Below are 21,997 nucleotides of genomic sequence, written 5' to 3' on the forward strand. Positions count from 1 at the left end.
TTGCTGGGCATGGTGTCACACACCTGTGATCCCAGCATTTGGGAGGCTGAGGCAGGAGGATGGTCCTGAGTTCAAGGCCAGCTTGGGCAACACTGTGAGTTCAAGGCTAGCTTGAGCTACATAGCAAGACCCTGTCTCAAAAAATAAAACAAAACAAAACAAAAAAGCTGAATAGATCTTCCTAGTTAAAATCATGAGAAATGAGAACATAATCAGTGTGTGGTAGAGCACTTACCCAGGATACATAAAGCCTGGGGTCAATCTCCAGAATTGCAAAAATAAATTTAAAAAATAAATAGAAGTCTGGGACCTTTTATTACCTTGAACACTGCTTGCTGCAACAACCATAGCACCATCCAGGGTAGACTTTCCGTCTTCGTCTCTTTTAAGAGATTCTGGAACAAACTTGCTTCCATGCTTCTTAACGTGTGGAGCTAATTCTTTTCCAACATAATTCGATACAGTGCAAACTCCATCAACTAATGTAATCATTAAAAAAAAGACATAGAAAAATTGCTCTTTTCTTGATTTTACCACTATTATTAAGCAAACTTCCTAAATAACCAAGTACAATTGTTCTTCTGCATAATAATAACATTTCTACTTAAGGACAAGATACTAGGCTGGCTCATTTTAAACAAGGCTACCATTTGGTTTAAAGATGTACTTTTGCAGAGTCTACTGATAACCTTGCCTCTTGGATTTACATGTTCTTCTTGGCACTTCTGTTCAAAATCATCCACTTTTTCTATCTGATTGCTGGGATACAAAGCCAGTAGGTATACCTTTAGTGTTTTCCAGCTAAGCATATTTATACTTTTTCTATAAGTAAATATCTCTGTGAAATAATGGTAAGGTATTTAAATCTGCAAAAGCATACAACCCAAAATCTGATTCAAGGAATACCGAATACCAAAAAGGATAATTTCATTAAATTTAATAGCAATCATTAAGGATTACTTTGATTATTTTAAAACATCAAATTTAATTGCTATGATTTTTTTTTCGGTACCAGGGATCAAACTCAGGACCTTGTGCTTGAAAGCCAGTTGTGGCACCACTGAGCTAAATCCCAGGCCCAACTGCTATCATTCTTGGGAAGACTGGCAACAAAATTACTAAATCTGCTTAGCTTAAACAATACTGTATATCCCTCCCTCTTGACCTTCTACTACTGTAGTGAGCTGCAGTACTCTAAAGAATGTGTTATAGGGGCCGGGGATTTAGCTCAGTGGTTTTGACACCTGCTGCGCAAGCCCAAGGACCAGGGTTCGATCCCAGGTACCAAAAAAAAAAAAAGAATGTGTTATAGCCCTTAGATAGATTCAAGGCTGATATTTAAATATACTCATAACTGCTTTCAAAGACACATGTACTCTCTAATACATACAAATAATCCTTTAAATAGTTTCTCAGAATTTAACAGAATCACCTAGGCACCTTATAAACAATGCAGATTCTGAATCAGCTGTGTCTGATGCCTGAAATTCTGCATTTCTAAGGCCCCCAGTGGACTACTGATGTTGAGCACAGGTCCCACTATGTGTAGCAAGGTGAAATTCTTTTGTTCTAATTCTTTCTTTTTGAAGTTAAACCATCTAAATGAACATTTAAATTAACTATAGATTCAATAAAGTACTTTACCCAGGAACTGGCTGACTTTGGCTGCTCCTCCTGTAGCCTGCTTGGCCATATAAAGTCCCTTGCTGACAGCTGGACTAATTTCCACTGGTTTTTCTTCTGGCTGAATCCGTTCTCGGAGTTTAGAAGCACCTTTTTGGATTGCTTTGCCAGTAAATTCAGCACCTTTGACTAAACCCCAACTCACCCAGGAAGCACCTTTTAAAAGAAAATTAAAAATTGCATAGTATTACGGACAACTATATCCTTAAATTCTTTTATAAAACCATCAGCAAGAAAAAATAAAAGGAATTAAATATCATGATCCTGAACATCCTATGAACTTTCAAGCCAATTTTGTACCTATAGTTTTCTACCTGGAATACATACCTTTTCTAATTAAACTTATCTTTTAATGTTTCAGTCATACATCAATTCTCAGCCTTTTGGCTAAGATCAAGTATTTAGGTCATACATTTTTCCATGACAGAATTTTGCATTACTTGATGCTGCCACTATAACTTGTATGTATCTCTTCATGTTACCACAATTTACTATTTAGATACTAATTTTAAGTTTTGATGCCATTAATCACTAGTTCAATAATTGAAATACAGGATGACCAAATATTGCATATTTTTTCATTAATTTTTATAAAAGGAAATATTAAAACCAGAATTTTATCAAATTTATTCAATACAAGAATCGACAAGTTGAAATGACCTGCCTGAGCAATGCTGTATATAAATAAACACACTGCTCAAGTGACGACTGTTAAGTGGTCAAAGTAGTATATTCTGCAGGAAGATTCAGATGTTTTTTTTGTCTTAATCCAGGTACCAGTCTCCCGTGAAATTTTAAGAGGGAAAGACACGAACAATGCAAAATGGAAAGCAAAGAACCTACACTTCAAGTACCACAGAAAACTAGTTCGTTTTAAGCTAAAGGCATTAGGCCTTCTTCAATTCCAAACCCAAATCCCTGGAACTCAGAATCTTTTAGCTTGCTGGATCTGAATGACAAAAATTTAAGAACACCAAAACAATGCATGATTAAGAGAAAATCTGAAAGAGAACAGAGAAGCTTCGATGATTTAGGCAATTCTCTAAGCATGGGCCCTAGTTCTTTGCTTTGTTTACCCTTCTTGTAGCACAAAAGACAAAAGTAGTTCCCAGAGAGAAAGAAGGATGAGAAGGTCCTCAACCAGTGGGCAGATGGAAAATGGAGTGGGAGAGAGAGAAGCAAGAACACTGTCTTGAAAGATGAAGAGAAAAGTATTACCCTCCTTCTGTAGAGAGATTTCAATTTAAAATATTTCCCTTTTGGCTAACCTTGAAAAAACTGAACTTTCAAAGCTGTTCATATAAAACACTTAAGTAGGTTTTTTCAAGGTCTGTGGCATGGTTTTACATGATTACCCTATGAGTAAGTATGCAGTGATCATGTGAAAATAATTTTTAAAAGATGTCAACAACAAAAAGAAGCAAATCATAACATTAAAATTTGTTCTTTCCATCCCAATGAACATTCCATTGATATCTTTAATTCTACCTTTCTTCTGTCTCATTATTTGGACATAGGTAATATCTGATACCTACAACTTAAAGGAGCAGAATTTTATTTGGGCTCATGGTTTTAGTCCATAGTCAGCTGGCTGAGGCAGGAAGGGTATAGTGGAAGGGTCTGGTGGAGGAAAGCTGCTCCACATCATGGTGACCTGGAAGTAGAGAAGGAAGGAAGGCGCCAGAGAGGGTCATATATCCTTCCAGTTCACATCCTCAGCGGCCTGATTCTTCCAACCAGCCCCTACCTCCTCACAATACATTTAGCTATGGAGTCATCAGTGGATTATTCTACTGATGGGTAAAGCACTTCCATTCTTCTACTGATGGGTAAAGTAAAGCACCTTCACAATCCGATCATCTTACAAACACATGAGGCTTTTGGAGGCCATTTTAGATCTAAATCATAATACCGTCTCATGGGGCTACCCAACAACCAATTCTAGGGAAGACCAGGTTGCAAACCAGGGCAAACAGGCTCCCATAACAACAAAAGATCTGAGTATGTCCAGTCAGAAAAAGGAGAAAGTATGTTTTAAAAGTTACTAACTTACACATTGTATTTATTTATTTATATTTATTTATTTATTTAGAGATAGGGTCTCACTATGTAGTTCAGGCTGGTCTAGAACTCAGTAATGTAGTCCAGGCTGGCCTCAAACTCATGGCAATCTTTCCTGCCTCAGCTGGGATTACAGGCATGTGCCACTATGCTCAGCTCTAGATCATAACATTTTAAGGGAAAAAAAAACCAAGATAAATTTGAATATGGAAAACTGAGAAATCAAAATGACAAAGAAGCAAAGGAGACTATTATGGCTTGTACCTAGATGGGCCCTCAAACCCTTATCCACTCATAGCTAGATAGAGCTTTTCAGAGGGGGTTGGATCTAGGGTGTGGTGCTGAGATTAAATTTGTGATGCTGGGATTAAGGGTGCCCCACCCTGGGTGTGGGTGGCTCTGCCCAAAAAGCAGGTAGCCTGGATTAAAAAAAAAAAAAAGGGCAGGCTTGGCTGCTGCTGCTGCTCCTGCTGCTCCTGCTGCTGTCTGCTGCTGTGCAATTTTGCTCCCTTCTACCTTCCCTACTTTGTCATGGACTGTTTCTCCTCTGCGATGCCCCTCTGCCTTGCCACCCTGGCTTGGAGCCAGCTGACTATGGACTGAAATAAACCTTACCTCTTTTAACTTGGAGTGTTGGGTATTTTGTCTTGGCAGTGAGAAAAGTAACTAAGACAGAGACTATAGTAATAATACAATGAAAGTCTATAAGAAACAAAAGGTATGGGGTTCACTGACAACTGAGAAAAATAAATGGAAATGAGATAAATGAAAAGTCCTAGGACTAAGAGAAATACTAGATGCAAATGAATATGGTATTACCATGCAAGAGCATAATACAAATAAGAATTTTAAAATTGTAGGGATTACAAAAGGTGATAAGGAAGCCAAATGCAGTTCTTTACCCTTAGCTATTTAAGTCTTCTAAATGGCATGTGTACTGTCAGATACAGACAGATTCCATTCAAGTTTACATTTTATGCATTCAGTAATGCTGACATATGGCAGATAATGAAGGGCTGCTTAACAAATAAGAGGCTGGCAAATAACTTAGAATTATCTAACTCCTAATACTATCATTTTTGGGGTTAGGATTTCAACATATAAATTGGGGGAGGTGACCCAAACATTCAGATTACAGCAGTGGTGTATGGTGATATTTCAGAGAAGAAAGGAAAGTAACTACATGTTTAAAGCTATATGAGTAGAGATTCCTGAAACTTTTCACTACCAATTTTCCCAATAGTAAAACAGATAATAACATACTAGGAAGAATAATATGTGATGTTCTAAGAGAATAGTTCCTTTTGTTAAGTATTTCTAAATTAATTATTTAAAAGTAAAATACAAAATGTTATCTTCTAAGTATTCCATTATACACAGTACTTTTACTGGATTCCAAAAATTTCAAGTTATAAGGGAAAAAATTAACATTACTATAATACCTGACAAAATGTTTTGAGCCACTTTCTCACTCCACTCAGGTAATTCTTTAGCTTTTTCTTCTGAAACTGGCTCACAGGGTACCATGTGACTCAGATTAACTTCTTCATCTGAAGTATCTTTAGTCTAAACAGTAAAGATGTTTCAAAATATAAACATGAAGTACTAAGGGGGAAAACTGTTAAGCATTATATAATAAAATATTAAGCAAACAAATAATAGATATAATTAATGAAAATATCTCCAGATCGTTACTGGTACATTTTACAAAGTGCATTACCAGAACTGGCATACAGGTGAAAATCATTCTAGTCTTACATAAATCTTCAACAGTAAGAGATAAACACCAGTATAACTCCAATATAGCATTTATCAAATCATATTTAAATTGACTTTTCTTGACTAGGCTGTATGAAGTTCCTTCAAACAAGTGTCATCCGCAGATCTCAGTAGTATGCATATGGTACTCGGGAAGGTCAAAAGATTTCTGTCAAACAACTTGATCAGTAATAAACAATACATCCAAATAAACTGACTTTGACAGGGATCAAGTGTTGGAGACCAGGCTACGTGACTTGGGTCCCGAAGAGTCCAAGGCTGATGTATTTGCTTCAGAAATAGAAAAGTTAATGAAAAAAACCCACAAAAAACACAGGCGGAATGTGCAGAGAACTCATAAACACAGCACTCCTGGGGCAAGAAAACTTCTACTGAGGACAATGCACAGAACACAGGCCTCTGGGTAGGAGGGAGGGATCTGTTCCCCATTATTCATTAGTTACACATTTACTGACATCTACTGGCAGTCTCTGTTCCACAAACGACACACAACACCCTCCCCCTGTGCTTTTGGCTATCTAATAAAAGTGAGTCAACCCAGAGATTACTGAGTGTCCACTAGAGGCGTTATCTCCTCTGGTTCCCCCTTGCATCTTGAAATTTGTCTGTCTTTATTTCTTGCCGACTTCTCAATGGGTATCTGGGGGTCTGATCTGCCCCTGGCAATCAAGTAGAAGCTAATTCGAAATAAGAACAGATAACATGGAATGACCTACCATTCCATTAAAATGGAAACGGGGAACAAGGAAATATCTGTACCTTGCTAATTTAACAGCTACTATGGGAGGGCCAACAGCCACAATCTTAATGACAAATTAATTCATTCTAAAAACTGAGGAACAAGCTAATTCAGACCTTGTAATATTATAATTTAAAAATCAAAGTGCCCCACAGAACTTCACTTAAAATATAAAAATAGATTTTGTATATATAGATATGTATAGATACATATATACATGCATATACACACATGTATTAGATAACAACTTCTATGTGGGAGAAAAAAACCAACCATAAGTAAAATCTAAAGATAAACTGGGTAAAGGATTTGCAACTTCTATCTTTCACAATGTGGCAATACCTCTAATATATAAAGAATTCCCAAAAAATGAGAATAAAAAAATTAGTAACTCTCAAAATATGGAAACAGGACACAACTATAATACACAGAAAACAAAATTTAAGGAATCTTTAAGCACAAAGGTTTGGCATAATTTAAAATGAAATCAATGCAAAGATATTCTCATATACCATTTCTCATCTAGCAGAACCACTAAATATAGAAAGACTAACCACCTCCTCAGACACAGTAGTCCCCTACTAGATGCCTGACATAGTTTCTAGTGAACCCCACATACACTGTTTGTTCCTATACATATATAGCTATGATAAAGTTCCATTTATAAATTAGGCACAGTAAGCAGTTAACACACTAATGGTAAAACAGAAAAGTTGTAACAGTATGTTTTGCATTAGCAAAACTAGCATGAATTTCCTTTCCTTCAAAATTTCACAGATTTGTTTTTAATTGTAGATGTTAACAACCTTGGCATTTGATTATTTTTCTTTCCTTATTAAATTGAGAACTTTCACCTTTCACCTTTAAGGCTTTTCTTTGGCAAATTCAAATTGCCAGAATCACCATGCTTGGGCTCTGAGGCCATTATTAAAATAAGGCTTATTTGAACACAAACCCTATAACTCTAGGACAATCCATCTGATAACCACAATGGCTATTAAGTGACTAATGGGCAAGTTATGCATATAACGTAAATATGCTTGACAAAGGGATCATTTGTGATGGGAGGGCATGTAGAAGGGGTGGCAGGAGTTTTCAACACACTACTCAGAAAGCCCAAATTATATATGAATTGTATATTTCAGAAGAAATAATTACAGAAGAAATTTTCGACTTAATATTTTTGGGCTGTAGTTGACCACAGGTAACAAAAACCAGTGGGAGGGAAGAGGACTACTCATATACTACTAGTGGGAGTGAATAGTATGATCCTAGCTAGGTGTGGTCACACACATCTATAACTGGACCCCCTTTGAGGTTAAGGCAGGAAGAATGCAAATTCAAACCCAGTGTGGGCAACTTAGCAAGATTCTGTCTCCAAGTAAAAAATTTTTTTTTCCCAAGTAAAAATTTTAAAAGGGCTAGGATGTAGCTCAGTCATTAGAGAAATGCAAATTAAAATTACACTGAGATTCCATCTTACTCTGAAAAGAATGAGTTTCATCAAAAAATCAAATAACAAATGCTGGCAAGGTTGTGGGGGAAAAGGAACCCTTCTACATTGTGGGAATGTGAACTAGAACTGCTACTATGGAAATCAATATGAAAAGTCCTGAAAAAACTAAAAATAGAAATTCCATTCTACCCAGGTATTACCCTTTTAGTTATCTTCCGGAAAGAGTTAAAGACATCACACTGACATGATATCACAATGATACAGTGTAATGTGATGTCAGTGTGATGTCTTTAACTCTATGGCCAACTCTTCTTTCCCTTCAATACTTATCTTGACCACAATGTACTCAAGGATGAGGCTCTTCACTGCTTTCCATGCCACACATCCAATCATATTTATCTATTAAGTTAGGCTTTATCTATTATCTATTGATCACATTAGATAGAAATAATCTTATTAATTTGTACTGTCCACTAGATAGTAAATCCCTCAATAGAAGAAACAAACTTTTTCCACTATATAGCTCCCCTCCCCAGAACTCAGTAACACTGGTATCACTGAGTAACACTCCAGTACTCAACACATTGGTACCTTGGTTTATTAACTTAATTTGTTTTACAATTTTGGATAAGATGGCTGTGTCTGTATTTGTGTAGGGAAGATGGTTGTGTTTGTCACCTGATGTGGAGTTTGAAAAGGGAAACAAAATTTTGCCTGATGCTTTGTTTGTGAACTGAACTATTTGCAAACAGAAGCATGTGTGAACCAGGTATTACTGTACATTTTTACTGAACCCTAATTCAGATTTATCATTTAGAGTATACTTCATATTCACAACCTAAGAAATGAAAGAGAAAACTTCTGAGTATATTTTAAGATATCAAATCTCAGTTCTGCTGCTCATCCATGAAAATCTAAGGAAATGAAGAATAACAGCAGTAAAAGAGTAGCTAGCATACTTTGCCCCAACATCTGGGTGAATATAGGAAAGTAGAGAACACCATGAAACAAAGTATGCACATGAATATAAATATGAAAATCTTTTTATCCCCAAACACAAAATATATTTTTGAAATAGTTTAAGTAACAAATATTTGGAAAGGGATATATTAAATATTAAATATAATATTAAAATTGACTACTTTTGCCAGTGATCACTTTGTGACTTTGTCCAAGATGATGTGCTTTAGAGAATGGGAATGCAATTATAGAATACATAAAGCTGGTGAAAGGTACCATTAGAAGGGAACATACATACTTCTTACTGCTTCTTTATTTACCTTTTTCTTATATTTTCTTTTATGATGCACATCCTTGTTGCCTTGGCCTAATGAAGGGTCTAACTGACTCACATCACTACCAGAGGCTTCTTTCACTTGGTCAGAGGGGTATCTTGTTCTTCCAGGGATTTGAAATTCATTTTCTCCTTCTGCTCTGTTCCAGTTGGCCTACAGAGTAAAGGACTAAGCTTAGTTCAAATAGACTTTTAAGTAAGTTTCCTCCAATTATTTGCTCCGATTACACTACACCATGATCTAATGAAATACTTGTTCAAATGTCTGCATTTGATAGTCTATAAATAACTACTTTTGCTTTTCTTTTCCTGAAATTTTTATCTCATTACCAAACCCCAAACCTCTGAGTTCTTTGGTTAATACTACAGCCTGTGGCTTAAAGTATATTTCAAAAGACAAAATATAAAAGGTAACTTGTAGCAGTTGTTGGTGGTGGTAGCTTGAAATCAGATGTAGCTAATTTGAATTTAATAATAAATTTTAGATAACACACGAGTAAAATAAATTTATAAGTATTTAATTAAATAATGCTACACATTTATGAATGCGAATGATGTATACTAACATAGTTTAAATTACTGCTTTTATAAATTACTGGCTTATTGATCACCAGGTTATTCTCAGAGAATAGGGGTGTGTGTCTGCGTGTTGTATGTCTCCTTTTATTTTCTTGTTCTCATTCTTCCCATCCTACCATTTAAATAGTTAAATAATGGATTCCATATATCTGTTGAATAAAGAAAAGAATAAAAGGTTTTTCTATCATGCTGTCAACCTCACTCAATCCTAGACAACTTGTTTATAATAATCTTTCAACTCCTTATGACAGATAGGCATGTGAGCAGGGCAAGCAGCCTAAATAAGGAAGGTCACAGGATGATTACATTTTATATTACACTTTCTTTTCATCTGGCCATCATTTACCATGAGAAGAAACATAATTTTCTTAATCAATGTCCTTAAAATGCCAATTATACCCCTAGCATGTCCAACATAATCCACTTGATAAAGGTAAAATTTTCTTCATTTCATGATTTAGTTCCACTAGCCCCCTTTCCAACTGAGCAGTAAAATAGTGGTGAAAATAACAGCCAATATTCACAGAACGTTACCAATTGCCAGCATTAATACAAATTCTTTCATCTTCATCACAGCCCAATGAGATTACTACTAGCATCCCCATTTTATAATAAGGAAACTAAAGTACAGAGAAATTCAGTAACAGCTGAGTGAAACAGCTATTAAGTGGATGCTTACAAACTCAGGCAATTTGACTCTAGACCCTACAATCTTACCTAATACTTAGAAAAAATTCCCAATGTGGATTATGAGCACAGAAGGAAATTATATACTCCCCTACTTTTGATCACAGTACAATTTATTTAGAAGTAGAATCAATTATGATAAAGTAAATTTGCATCCTACAATGATGACACAAGCTACCTGGAGTCGAAGGTCAGACATTTGTCTTAACAAATCCTCAAAGAGTTCTCTATCATCTTCTGGTAGCTCAGAGGATAAGACCACACCCACAAAGCATCCTGCCGCTTGTAACATTGTATCAGGAAACATGTAGGCTCCCACAGAACATTTGAGAACTGGAGATCTATCAGGAACCAGAGGATACAACCAGTCACAAACCTGAAAAAAAGTAAAGGAAAAATAAAATCATTTAAGGAACAAATTTTCACTGAAGTTTCAGTAAAACTGCTATACTGAAAATAAAACATCTCAACGTTTGAATTACATTTTAAAAATTTTATAGAACCATCAACATCAATAAATCTCCATTGAAAATTAGTCATTTGCTAGTATGATCTTGCAATAAAAAGTTTAAATGCCATTTCCTAATAAGCATTTTTCTTTGACAGGTTATAATAAAACTGCCTTCTAAAGTATTAAGTCATCTGTGGTATGTGAAACGTCAGATAATTCATAAACTTTCAAAATCTGAGTAATTATGTATTTTAATATGTATTAGAAAAGAATATATCTTTTCCTTAATTTCAGTCATTATGATGAAATTTACAATGAAACAATAAAAGTATTAAGCAAGTAATAATAGTAGGGATATAGATTTGACCAAAGAATTATAAAAGTTTTTCTAAAATGACTAAAGCATGGGAACGGTTTTTATTTATTATTCCATGATTTCTATAAAATTAGCTCTATCTTGATTGCCTTGCTGAACTGGAATATCCTCAAATCTTCTCCAAAAGAACTTTAAGGGGGAGGGACATAGCTCAATGGCGAGCACTTACCTAACAAGTACAAGGCCCTAGATTTGATCCCCAGCTCCACACACACACACAGAAAACTTTATAGACCTTTTGTAGGATAGGTTATTACAGATTGTGAGCTCTTTGTCCATAGGCTGGTTTCTTCCAATTTCACTTTAAGAAGGAACTCTCAGGACCAAGTTCTATATGAAGTGACTACAGATTTAATAGGCCAAAAGGCATATTAAAACTAAAAACCAAAAGAAAACAGTGTTTTGAAGTCTTAGAATTCCAATTTGCCAACTTAAAGCCAAATAATCTTGTTCTCAGTTTCTAAACAGACCAATAATGACCAACAGCATAATAAATCATATCTAACTTCTAAGAGTAGGTTGCTTATCTGTTTGTTAGGACACAAACATTCAGTAAATACACATGGTAACTCCTTTGTAGGACATGCTACTATAAATACTGTACTTGAATATATGAAAATGAGTTTGTTAAAGAACCAAATTAAATTCTACATGCCATTTTACTTTTCTTTCAGGACCTAAAGACAAGGTATGAGAGAGATTAAACACCAAATCCATAGCTCTAAGACAAGATAAACTTTTGCTGGAGTATGACAAATCAACGGCTGAGCTCATATAACCAAATACAATGTTTCTGCCATTCACTTTCTGTACCTTCAGTTGCTGAGGACTCAGATTTTAAATTCCACTGTTTCAATGCAGCATTATTACCAGATCATCATAAATAAAGCTTAATTTATCCATTCTCTTCCTTGACCCCAATCAACAAGCCTACACTTTTTAACTAAGGCTGGATCTCTAAAATAACTTAGTAGGATTCACAATATTCTTCCTGCCCAAGTAACGAATTTTTCCTTTGAATAAAACCCCAAAATATCTCCTTCACGCATTTCTAATACGCCTCCAGCTTCCTCTAAACAATTTTCAAACTGATTCCATATAAAAGCTATATAAAAATTGAGATTAGAGTACACCATAAGAGAGAATATATATAGATGACCACTGTTAAATAAACATTATCTGAACTTTGGGCAAAAGAACCTATTTTCTTAGTGATCTCTACTCAATGCAAACTCCTTTGTTATATTCTCAGTGTATTCAAGTCCTCATTTCAAGACCCCTCTCCCTTATATACAATCAACTTTTTAATACCAAATTGTCTCTGACCTACCAACTTCAGAATATCTCATTAAATCTGTACCAATGAATTGACATCAACCATTACTTAGGATCAGTCTCTGCTTGTGGTCATAAACCTATGGCATGCATGCTACACCAGGCTGTCTCCGTATCACTGAAAGCTCTAAAAGATTTGCCATCACTGGTCTATATGCTCTTGGGCCAAATGTATTCTGTTAAGTTTATACACAATCTCTATTTCTAGGCCAGGGATTCTTAACCTTCACACAACTGAGATTTTGAGTTGACTTTTTTTTTTGCTGACAGCAGGCTGATTTGTGTAGATGTTTAGCAACATCCCTGGTTTCTACCAACAATGACAGGAGCAAGCACACCCTACTTGTAACAACTAAAAAAATTCTTCAGACACTGTCAAAAGTTCCCAGGGAAGAGAAAATTGCTCCAGATTGTTAACCAATGCTCTACACAGCTGTCTCTAGCCCAGTTCAGGACCTCAGGTTGGACTTGACAATACTTGTGTATACTATTTACAGTTACACAGTATATCCACATGAATTACATAAATTCTCTGAAATTATGGTTAGTATGTTTCTTCTTCAGATGAAGAATTAAAAACTCAAGGATGAGTTCTATGATTTTCCTCAGGTCCCATTTTCACAGTTATAATATCAAAACAAGATTGTATATCTTTAAAAAAAGTTAAATGCAAACACAGATGCTTAGGGGTCATAAATTTCATGGAATGTGAGAAACTGAAAGTGTAAATGAGGATCAAATGTATAATAGATAATGTGAAACTGGAAGAAAAGGTCTGAAGGGGAAGGGGAAGTGGGAGGGGTGAGGGAAAGGAAAGAAGGTAAAGGAATAAATATGAGAAAAGGAAAATATGTAAACAAAGTCTTTGTAAATAGGGAGGGGTGGAGAGGTTGAAGGGAGGGCAGGGGAATGGGGAAAAAAAAATAAGAACCAAGATATATCATGTAAAGATACAAATTCCCAATGATGAATGTCATCATATTGTACACCTAAAATGTACCAATAAACTCAATGCAAAAAAAAAAATCATTACCTTTTTGTACTTATTATCCTGGACATACTACAAACATTAACAAATAAAAATTATATACTTTATATATATTTGAAATTAGGTTTACATCTTCCTTTGGCTTACCTGAAGAAACCCAGGAGGCCGGTTTAGAACTGTATCAAGAGAATTATCCAAGAACCTCACAATTCGAAGGTACCCAGGATACGAAGGTGCACTGACCTCCCCAGCAGGATTTACAAAAAAAATCTGTACTCCATTTGGTATCAAAATCAATTCATCTGCATCCATCCCTAAGGTTTCAAGAGGAGGTGGCTGAGAATGAGTCCTATAGAAATCTTCTACAAATGATGACATTTCACCAGAATCTGTTCCATAAGACACAGTGTAGTGACCCTCCACAGCCTGAGGAGTGTAAGCAGGAGGAGCTTCTGATGGGCAGCTTGGAGATGGTAAGGCTAGAGAAGAAGATGCAGCAATAGGTCCTGAACTTGTAGTTGCAGTGTTTCCATTTAGTTCAGCATGCTGAGGAGGTGAATTAGAGGACTGAGGCCCTGGCGACTTTTCACACATCTCTTTAGGTGGAAATTCTGGATATAACTTGGGTATCTCCTGAAGATCATTCCGTAGGGAAGTGGCAAGACCTTTCTCTAGAATTTCTAACCTGGTGCGAACATTCTGTAGTGTTTCTTTCATTTTCCGTTGCATCTGTCTAGCAGATTCCCATCCAGGGCCTGTGTGTTGCGGGTCTGTTGATATAATGCTGATTCCCCTGAGCAGGTGTCCTATTCCTTGCTTATAGTAGTTCTTTGCTTCTTCCTTCTGACCTAATTCATCTGTATTCAAACCTTTATCAACAAATAAAAAAGCATTCTTGTATGCTTCCCTGATAATCTTAATTTCAGCAGGTTCTCCATTTTGTGACTCTTGCTCCATTTCTGCAAAATAGGAAACACTATCTGTAATTACTTGTTTAGCTATTTGTTTACTTATTTACTGTTATGGTTTGTGTTTGGATGGCCCCCTCAAAGCCTCATGCATTCTTTTTCAAAGGTAGTTGAATCTGGAGTGTGTGATTACTAAACCATTACACTTGAGTAATTAGTTTGGCATCACCCTAATCTGAGTAGTCCGAATAATATATAAGAGGCAGAAAGATGCAGTGAAGGTCTCTTGTTACCTTTGCTAACTTGTGTGCACCATGTTGTTTCTGTTCTGCCATGCCTGTCTGTCATCTCTGTCTTGGAGTCGGCCAATTATGGACTGAAACGTCTATGAACTATAAGCCAAATAAACCCCTTTCCTTTTAACTTTGGGTGTCAGGTATTTTGTCTCAGCAATGACAGAAAAGTAACTAACACATTTACTATCCATCTCTCCTGATTATATTTCAAGAGGACAGGAATTTTGTCACTGTCTTGTTCACTATTGTGTTCCCTATGCCTACTTTTAGTTCTGTCACAGAGAAAGCACTCAAAATGTAGGTGATGAATGGTTAAATGCTCTTGGCCCTAAAAAAGTTCCTAGTTAAAAAACAGAACAAATCAGAATATATTAAATAAGTTTTGTGCTAGTTTCTTCTAATAAACATTTCCCTATCATATATCAATCTTTAGGGTTAGGACCAAGGGTTTCATTCTAAAATTTATTATAATATAAATCTAGATTATATCTAGATAATAAAAGTGAGTTGAATCACACATTGTAGAGGACAGAAGAAAAAATCTGGAGGGAATTTCAACTCTATCTCTAATGGTAATAGGTTACCCAGGAGCAGTTAGTCTTAATTCCCTCCCTAAGTCCAACTAAAATGACTTTTAGAAGATTAAAAAAGCATAATGATTTTTCTTAATAAAAAAGACATCAACCAGGTACTTTTCAAAAAAGAATAAACACTATTCCTTCAGGAAAATTAAACTAAAATCCATAATAATTCAAACTATGTACTTATCAGATAGCTAAAATCTAGATTTACCAGGGTTAAACAACTGGAATTCACACTTTGCTGAAAAATGTAAGCTGAAAAATGGCACAGTCACTTTGGAAAATTGACAACTGCTATAGCTAAGTATTAATCTACTCTATGACCCATTTGCAGGTGTATAACCAGGAGAAATGGACATATATACCTACAAAAGACAGGTATAGCAGTCCTCCCTAATTCGTGGTTTCACTTTTCAAGGTTTCAGTTAGATATGGTTGATCACAGTCTGATGTTTTTAAATGGAAAATTCTAGAAATAAACAATTCGTAAGTTTTCTATTGTGTATTGTTCTGCGTAGTGTGACAAAATCTCATTCTGTCCAACCTAGAATTTGAATAATTCCTTTGTTCCGTATATCCAAGCTCCATATGCTACTGCCCATTAGTCACTTAGTACCCATCTTGGTAATTACATGAACTGTGTGGTATTGCAAGTGCTGTGAGCAAGTAACTCTTATTTTACTTAATAGCCTAAGTACAACTAGCAATTTGGATGTGTCAAAGAGAAGCTGTAAAGTGCCATGGTAAGAGTGAATTTTTTCACCTGTGCATTTGTGAAAAAGGAAAAGTAAATTCATGGTAATTATGCTGCCACAACTCTAAATTTCAAAAGTTGTATATGAGCATAGTAAAGATAGAAAATGCATTAAATGTGTGGGTGGAAGAGATAAACAGAAACTATGTTCTCATTGTTGGCAAGTGTTGTGGCAGAAAGCACTGAGCCTATCAAGACTTCAACAAGGAATCCCCTGATACATGTGTCATCAAATCACTTAATGCAAATGCGGGGGGGGGGTGCCAAGATTCAGCAATGGGTTTGGACAGAAAAATAGAAAAATTACTAGAGAAGCTACATTTTCTAATGAAGAAGCTACTGCCATATTTCTGACAAAAGTTGAAGAAATTAAGGAAAAAGGATACCATCCAACAGAAGACTTCAACAAAGCCAGAGTATTCTGGAAGAAGATACCTAAAAGAATCTATATTCATATAAGTATAAAGAAGGTAATGGAGCATAGAACATGAAAAGACAGACAATTACAAGGGTTTCATTCTAATTACAATGATTACAATGTTCTTTCGAAAGTTCTGAGCAAAATAACCTTTCAACTATCAAGGATTCCCAACCATGGACCTCATCACCCAACTTTCTACAATCAACATCATTATGGTACAAAGATCCAGGATGACTCAAAGCAGATGATCCATTCACTTCATTTCACTTCACAGGCACTGTATCACCTCACATCATCATAAGAAGGGTTAGTACAGTACAATTAGATGCTTCACAGGAGACCATATTCACATAATTTTTAAGCATATTGTAACTGTCCTTTTACTATCAGCCATTGTTAATTTCTTATTGTGTCTAATTTATAAGTTAAACTTTCTCACAGGTATGTATAGGAAAACAACATAGGGTTCAATATTATCCATGGTTTGAGGCTTCATTTGGAACATACCTCTCTTGTAAGGATATATGTGTCTGCATACATAAGTACAGACAGCCAAGGGTCACAAAATTTGAGAAAAACATCTACCATTAAAAATAAAAATAAAGGCAATGAATTTAGTTGAAATGGATGATGGTCCGAAGAAAGGAAAAATGTTTAAACCCTACCATGTATATCAACATTAAAAAAATACTGCATTCATAAAATAAAAACAAGATGTATATGTGTCCACAAAAGAGGACACTCAAAGAACAAATGGAACTTTTGGAAATTAATTTAAAATAGCTGGAAGAAAGCACACCTTTATTTAATATAATTGTCTTATGTGTTTTATATGAGGTTTTTTTTGGCTGTTAGTCTGGTTGTTGATCTGTATGTATGATAATTTGTAAGGACTTTAAGATGAATGAATCTGATGCTGGAATTCATAATTCTCAGTAAAAATGACTTTTCAAAAAAGTAATTGAGATGTGTTATGTACATGTACCATTTCCCCACAATGAATGTAATCATGCACTATGTACAAGTACTAATAAAAATAAAAATAAAAAAGGATGAAGATGATCACTTGTCAGAAATCAGAGGTGACATTAGATTAATGATGTTCAAAGTCCTAACAATAAAATTCATTGATTAAACCTCCCCCAAAAATAAAATACCTGAAAGAAAAAAATCAGAAGAATAAAAAGATAAGGTTATAAAATCATGGAAAATGTCCAGAAAAGCAGAGCAAAATGACTAAGATTTTTTTTTTTTTTTTAAAAAGAAAGACTCAATAAGAAATTAAGACCTACTTTGGAAGGTCCATTATCTAACAACATTTCCGGAAACAGAGAATAGAGGGAGGAAAAACCAATGAAGGAGTCAAAGAAATAACTGACAGAATTTCTCAGAACTGGAAAACATAAATTTCCAGATTTAAAAAGACCAATGGACAAAGGATGAAAAAGACACCAAGGAACATCACAAAAATTCCAAAAACAAGGTTCAAAGAACCCATCTTACAAAGGCTTATTGAGATACTGCACAGCAAAAGATGGGGATGGGGACAAAAGCGTGCTAAGGAACTTCTTAAAGGCAACAAGTGTAATTCAGAAGAAAATGGTACAAGGAATTCATAATTCTCAGTAAAAATGACTTTTCAAACAAAGCCACATGACTGTTCAGGTACTGCATCCTGTTTCCTGGATTCCGTATTTGGTGAAAGAAACCCGGAGACTGATAATGGAATCCCCAAACTGCAACTTGTCCAGACTGGAATACTGTAAGAATTCCAGAAAAGATATTTTCAAGAAACTGAAACTTCTAGAATAACCAATGTGTTTCTAAATTTCAAGAAGAGATCTTCAGAACTGTGGAAAGATTCAGATTTTTTTAATTAGTGGTAAATATATGGAAAATTAAGGAAATAAAAATCAAGACAATTATTAACTCCAGGGAAAACACGATACTGAGCTAGAAACAAAAAATAATCATACTATACTGTACTAAATGTTTGTTTTGATTGTATCATAATAATGTAAATAATGAATCTTGATATTAACCAAATAAAACTACCATACAGTATTGAAAAGATAGGAAGACGGCTGGATAGGCATATAGCTGCATGTGGTATAGATAAAAGAGCTAAAACTTCATCCTTCTAGTGGCAAGCTGATGGACAATGCTTAAAACTGAAAATAAAAAGTAGCAATATAAGCACATTGTTTAGAGATAAAGCCAAAAGAATTAGGTAAAGAAATTGACACAAGCTGCTTTTGGGAGGAAAAAGAAAGGCTGAGGTGGTGGGACTTTATTTTCATTTCAAGCCTCGAAAAATATTTAATTCTTTATGCATATAGTAAAAAAAATTGTCCAATAGAATTATGTGAGCTACACATGTAACTCTTATTTTCCAACAAGCACATTAAAAAGGTAAAAAGAATCAAGTGAAATTAATTTCAATAGTAATATTTTATTTATTCAAATACATCCTAAATATTAGTTCAACATGTAATCAATACAAAAATTACTGAATGAAACTTACCTTTCTTGGTATTAAGTCTGTGAAACTCAGTGTGTATTTTACTTAAAGCATATATTAATTCCAACCTCATCTTAAGTGCTCACTATCCACGTGTATCTAGATTAGCACATGGGGCACTGCAGTTTTAAAGATTATTTTCCTGTGTACTCATCAAAACCTTAATAGGAAATCCAGGGACTATTTTTCCCCTTATTTCCAATAAAACTCTCTTAAATCTCCTCCGGTTCACAATTTCGTTCCTCCATGTTGTGAGACCAGGAGCTTAGCACATTTGACATCCAACAAGTTGTGATTTATTTTCCCCATAACAAAAGCATAGCAGAAACTGTGGTCTAGTTTCAATAATATAATCATATTTTCTAAAGTAAAAAAAAAAACCAAGAAGCCACTAGTTGGTCTCCTCATGCAGCAACTTTATGATAGTCACCAGAACATACAGTACTAGATCCCCAACTAGAAAATATATACAACTGACCATACACAGATCCACCTTTTCTGCCCTACCTCTATCGTCCTATCAAAACTGAAAATCCCTTTTCCCTGCAATTCTGTCTTACATATCATCACGATGTTTTCCCTTTCCACAGATTGTAATCCCCTCTTCCCTCAAAAACTATGAGACAAACACTTTAAGACATCACTTTCCTTAGAGGGTACAAGGAAGCAGAGAATAAAAAAAAAGTAGCAAAAAAAGCAGAGCCCTATCATATTCCTAAGTACAATTAAATAAACAGTAGTTACACCATTATAATAGTCGAATCAGAAACCAAAACCTATTTCCAGATAACAATGGTGTACTTAAGTTATATTAAATATTCCTATCAAAGAAGTAAAAGGCACTTAGTTTAAACTATGTATGTATATATTTTAAAAGATACAAGCAAAGATAAAACTGAATCAAAATCTTGGCAAGTTAGTTCAAGTCCATAAAAAAGTAAAAGTAGTAAACAATTACACTTAATAGGCAACAACACAGTAGGCTCTAATAATATAGCATTTAGGTAGAGCCTGGGTGACCCACCCCTGTAATCTTGGCACTCTGGGAGGCCAAGGCAGGAGGACTGCAAGTGTGAACCCAGCCTGGCAACCTAGGGACTAGGCAAGACCCTGAATCAAAATAAAAGAGCAAATAAAAGAGCCAGGGATACAGCTCAGTGCAAAGACCCTGAGTACCACCCCCCATACTGGTAAAAACAAAATAAAACAATAAAGCAGCTTTTATCTTCCTAGAGCTAGTAAGAGAAGTTACTCTAATGCCTGCCTGCCCACCTGGCCCTTTATGAAGACAGGATTTTCCCTTGTAAATTTACTTATTATTTAAATTATATATTAACAAATTATAGTTGCACATATGTATCGTGTACAAAATGTTATATTTTGACTTTTGGTACTATATGGAATGATTAAATCGTTTAACGTGTTATCTCTATGATGGTTTTGAAATGAGAACGCGATTTTATCTTACAGATATTAAAATGTATATTACTCGATTATTAGCTATAGTTCCCACATGGTGCAACGAATCTCAAAAAACAATCACTTATTCCTCTTACTGATGTGGAGGAACGTGAGATGCTGAGGCTTTTTTCCCCCTAATATTGGTATACAACTTCATCTGTAGCGTCCTACCCATTCTTGTTGGTCAGGGAAACTGGCTGAGAAAGCGCCACAGGTGAGAAGCAAACCACATAATATAGTTTCTAACAGGTCATATGAGACCACCAAATTAAATCAATAATACAAGAGAATGAATCAGAAAACAGCTCCTTTTAGAACTGGCGATATTCCACTGCCTTCCTCTTATAAACTTCAAAGAAAAACTTAAATTCTTAAATATTTGAGGTCATTATTATGCGCTAACATTGAACGGCAATCCATTAAGTTATAATATGATAAAGCAAACCTCGAGGATCCGCAAAGGACTATAAAACAATCCCGCAGTTACAGAGGGAAACGGGCCCGCCCTACAGTAACGCAATAATGCCTTGTCACGAGAAACAGCACGTTCCAAAAGCAACTTTTCCCCGAAACAAAATCCAGTGGGAGGGATTCCTCTGCGGCGCGCCATCCCTAGTGCACATTAACAGATGTATTCGAAAGAGTAAAATCACACGCTATCTAGTGTCCAACTGCTGTTGATTGTTGGTTTGCAAGAAGGTGGGCTACTGACCCTTTAGGAAACTGTAAGCGCTGGGGGAAGGGTAATATCCAAGGCGATTTTCAGGGGGCAAAGTAAACGGCGGTGGTGGGAGGACGCAGATGCTCGGGACGCCGCGCCCCATCCCAGCAGAGAATGAGGCGGGAAGGCAGGGCAAGTCCCTCAAATACCAGGTACCTACCAACTACCAGTTTCTCAAACACTCCGCTCTCGAAATGGCTCCCCTCCCCCCGCGCGCACCCCCTCCCCCCGTCCTGGACCCCGGGCCTCACCCCCGCCCAGCGGGAGCCACGGGCCGCTGCTCACCTGCGCCTTCCAGACCTGGCCCGCTCCGGCGCTGCTCCAAAGTCCCCAGCCCCGCCGCGACCGCCGAGGAGCCGTGGCTCCCGCGCCCGGGCTGCCCCGTGGGCTCACACTCAGGCCGCAGACTACGTCACCCGCCCGCGCCGCTGGTCCTCTCTTGTGACGCCCATAGGCGTCCTCCCCACGGACCAGACTAGGTTCTGCCCACTCTAACCTTCTAAGTGGTGTAAGGGAGGACGTCAATCCGCTTCCAGCCTAGACGCCACGTGAAACTTTAGGGAAAGGAAGGGAGGACAGGAGGCCCAGAACCTCCTAAATAGGAAACTCAGCGCGGACCCCTCACCCGGGTCTCCCACCGACACGTAGGTCACCCCGCGCCTGCGCACACAGTGTCTCTCGCCTCCCGCGAACGTGAGGCTTCGCCCGACACGAGTCTCGGGGCATTGAAGACCTGTGGCCGCTAGAGGCAGAACAACTCTGGAATGCAGCCCGGCGCATCTGGGAGAACAAAGGCTGATCAGCAATTCTGGAACGTAGCCTTTGTGACTCTACTGTTGTAGCCAGAAATCAGCTACAAAGTGTATTAAATTTGTTAAATTTCTGACTCTTAAGACACTGTGTCAG

At 36.4% G+C, this 21,997-nt stretch overlaps 1 protein-coding gene across 2 annotated transcripts in view; it reads right to left on the minus strand.

Moving 5' to 3' along the window:
* Positions 1-21,733, minus strand: part of Spart (spartin) — a 30,663-nt gene extending 8,930 nt beyond the window's left edge. Inside the window, exons 1-7 of one of the 2 annotated variants that reach the window (XM_087199512.1) lie at positions 21,588-21,733; positions 13,576-14,387; positions 10,457-10,654; positions 8,999-9,166; positions 5,187-5,310; positions 1,645-1,839; positions 321-479 (exon numbers count right to left, since the gene is read on the minus strand). In XM_087199512.1, coding sequence (XP_087055638.1) covers positions 321-479; positions 1,645-1,839; positions 5,187-5,310; positions 8,999-9,166; positions 10,457-10,654; positions 13,576-14,385 — 1,654 coding nt within the window. In that variant the 5' untranslated portion in view covers positions 14,386-14,387; positions 21,588-21,733. Of the gene's footprint in view, positions 1-320; positions 480-1,644; positions 1,840-5,186; positions 5,311-8,998; positions 9,167-10,456; positions 10,655-13,575; positions 14,388-21,376 lie in introns of both variants that reach the window. The other variant, XM_087199511.1, reaches the window with a different exon arrangement.
* Positions 21,734-21,997: the final 264 nt, after the last annotated feature.

Source organism: Heterocephalus glaber, unplaced genomic scaffold (genome assembly GCF_053883595.1).
Source record: "Heterocephalus glaber isolate CG9 unplaced genomic scaffold, H.glaber_assembly_v1.0 deba00001720, whole genome shotgun sequence".
Lineage (NCBI taxonomy): Eukaryota > Metazoa > Chordata > Mammalia > Rodentia > Bathyergidae > Heterocephalus > Heterocephalus glaber.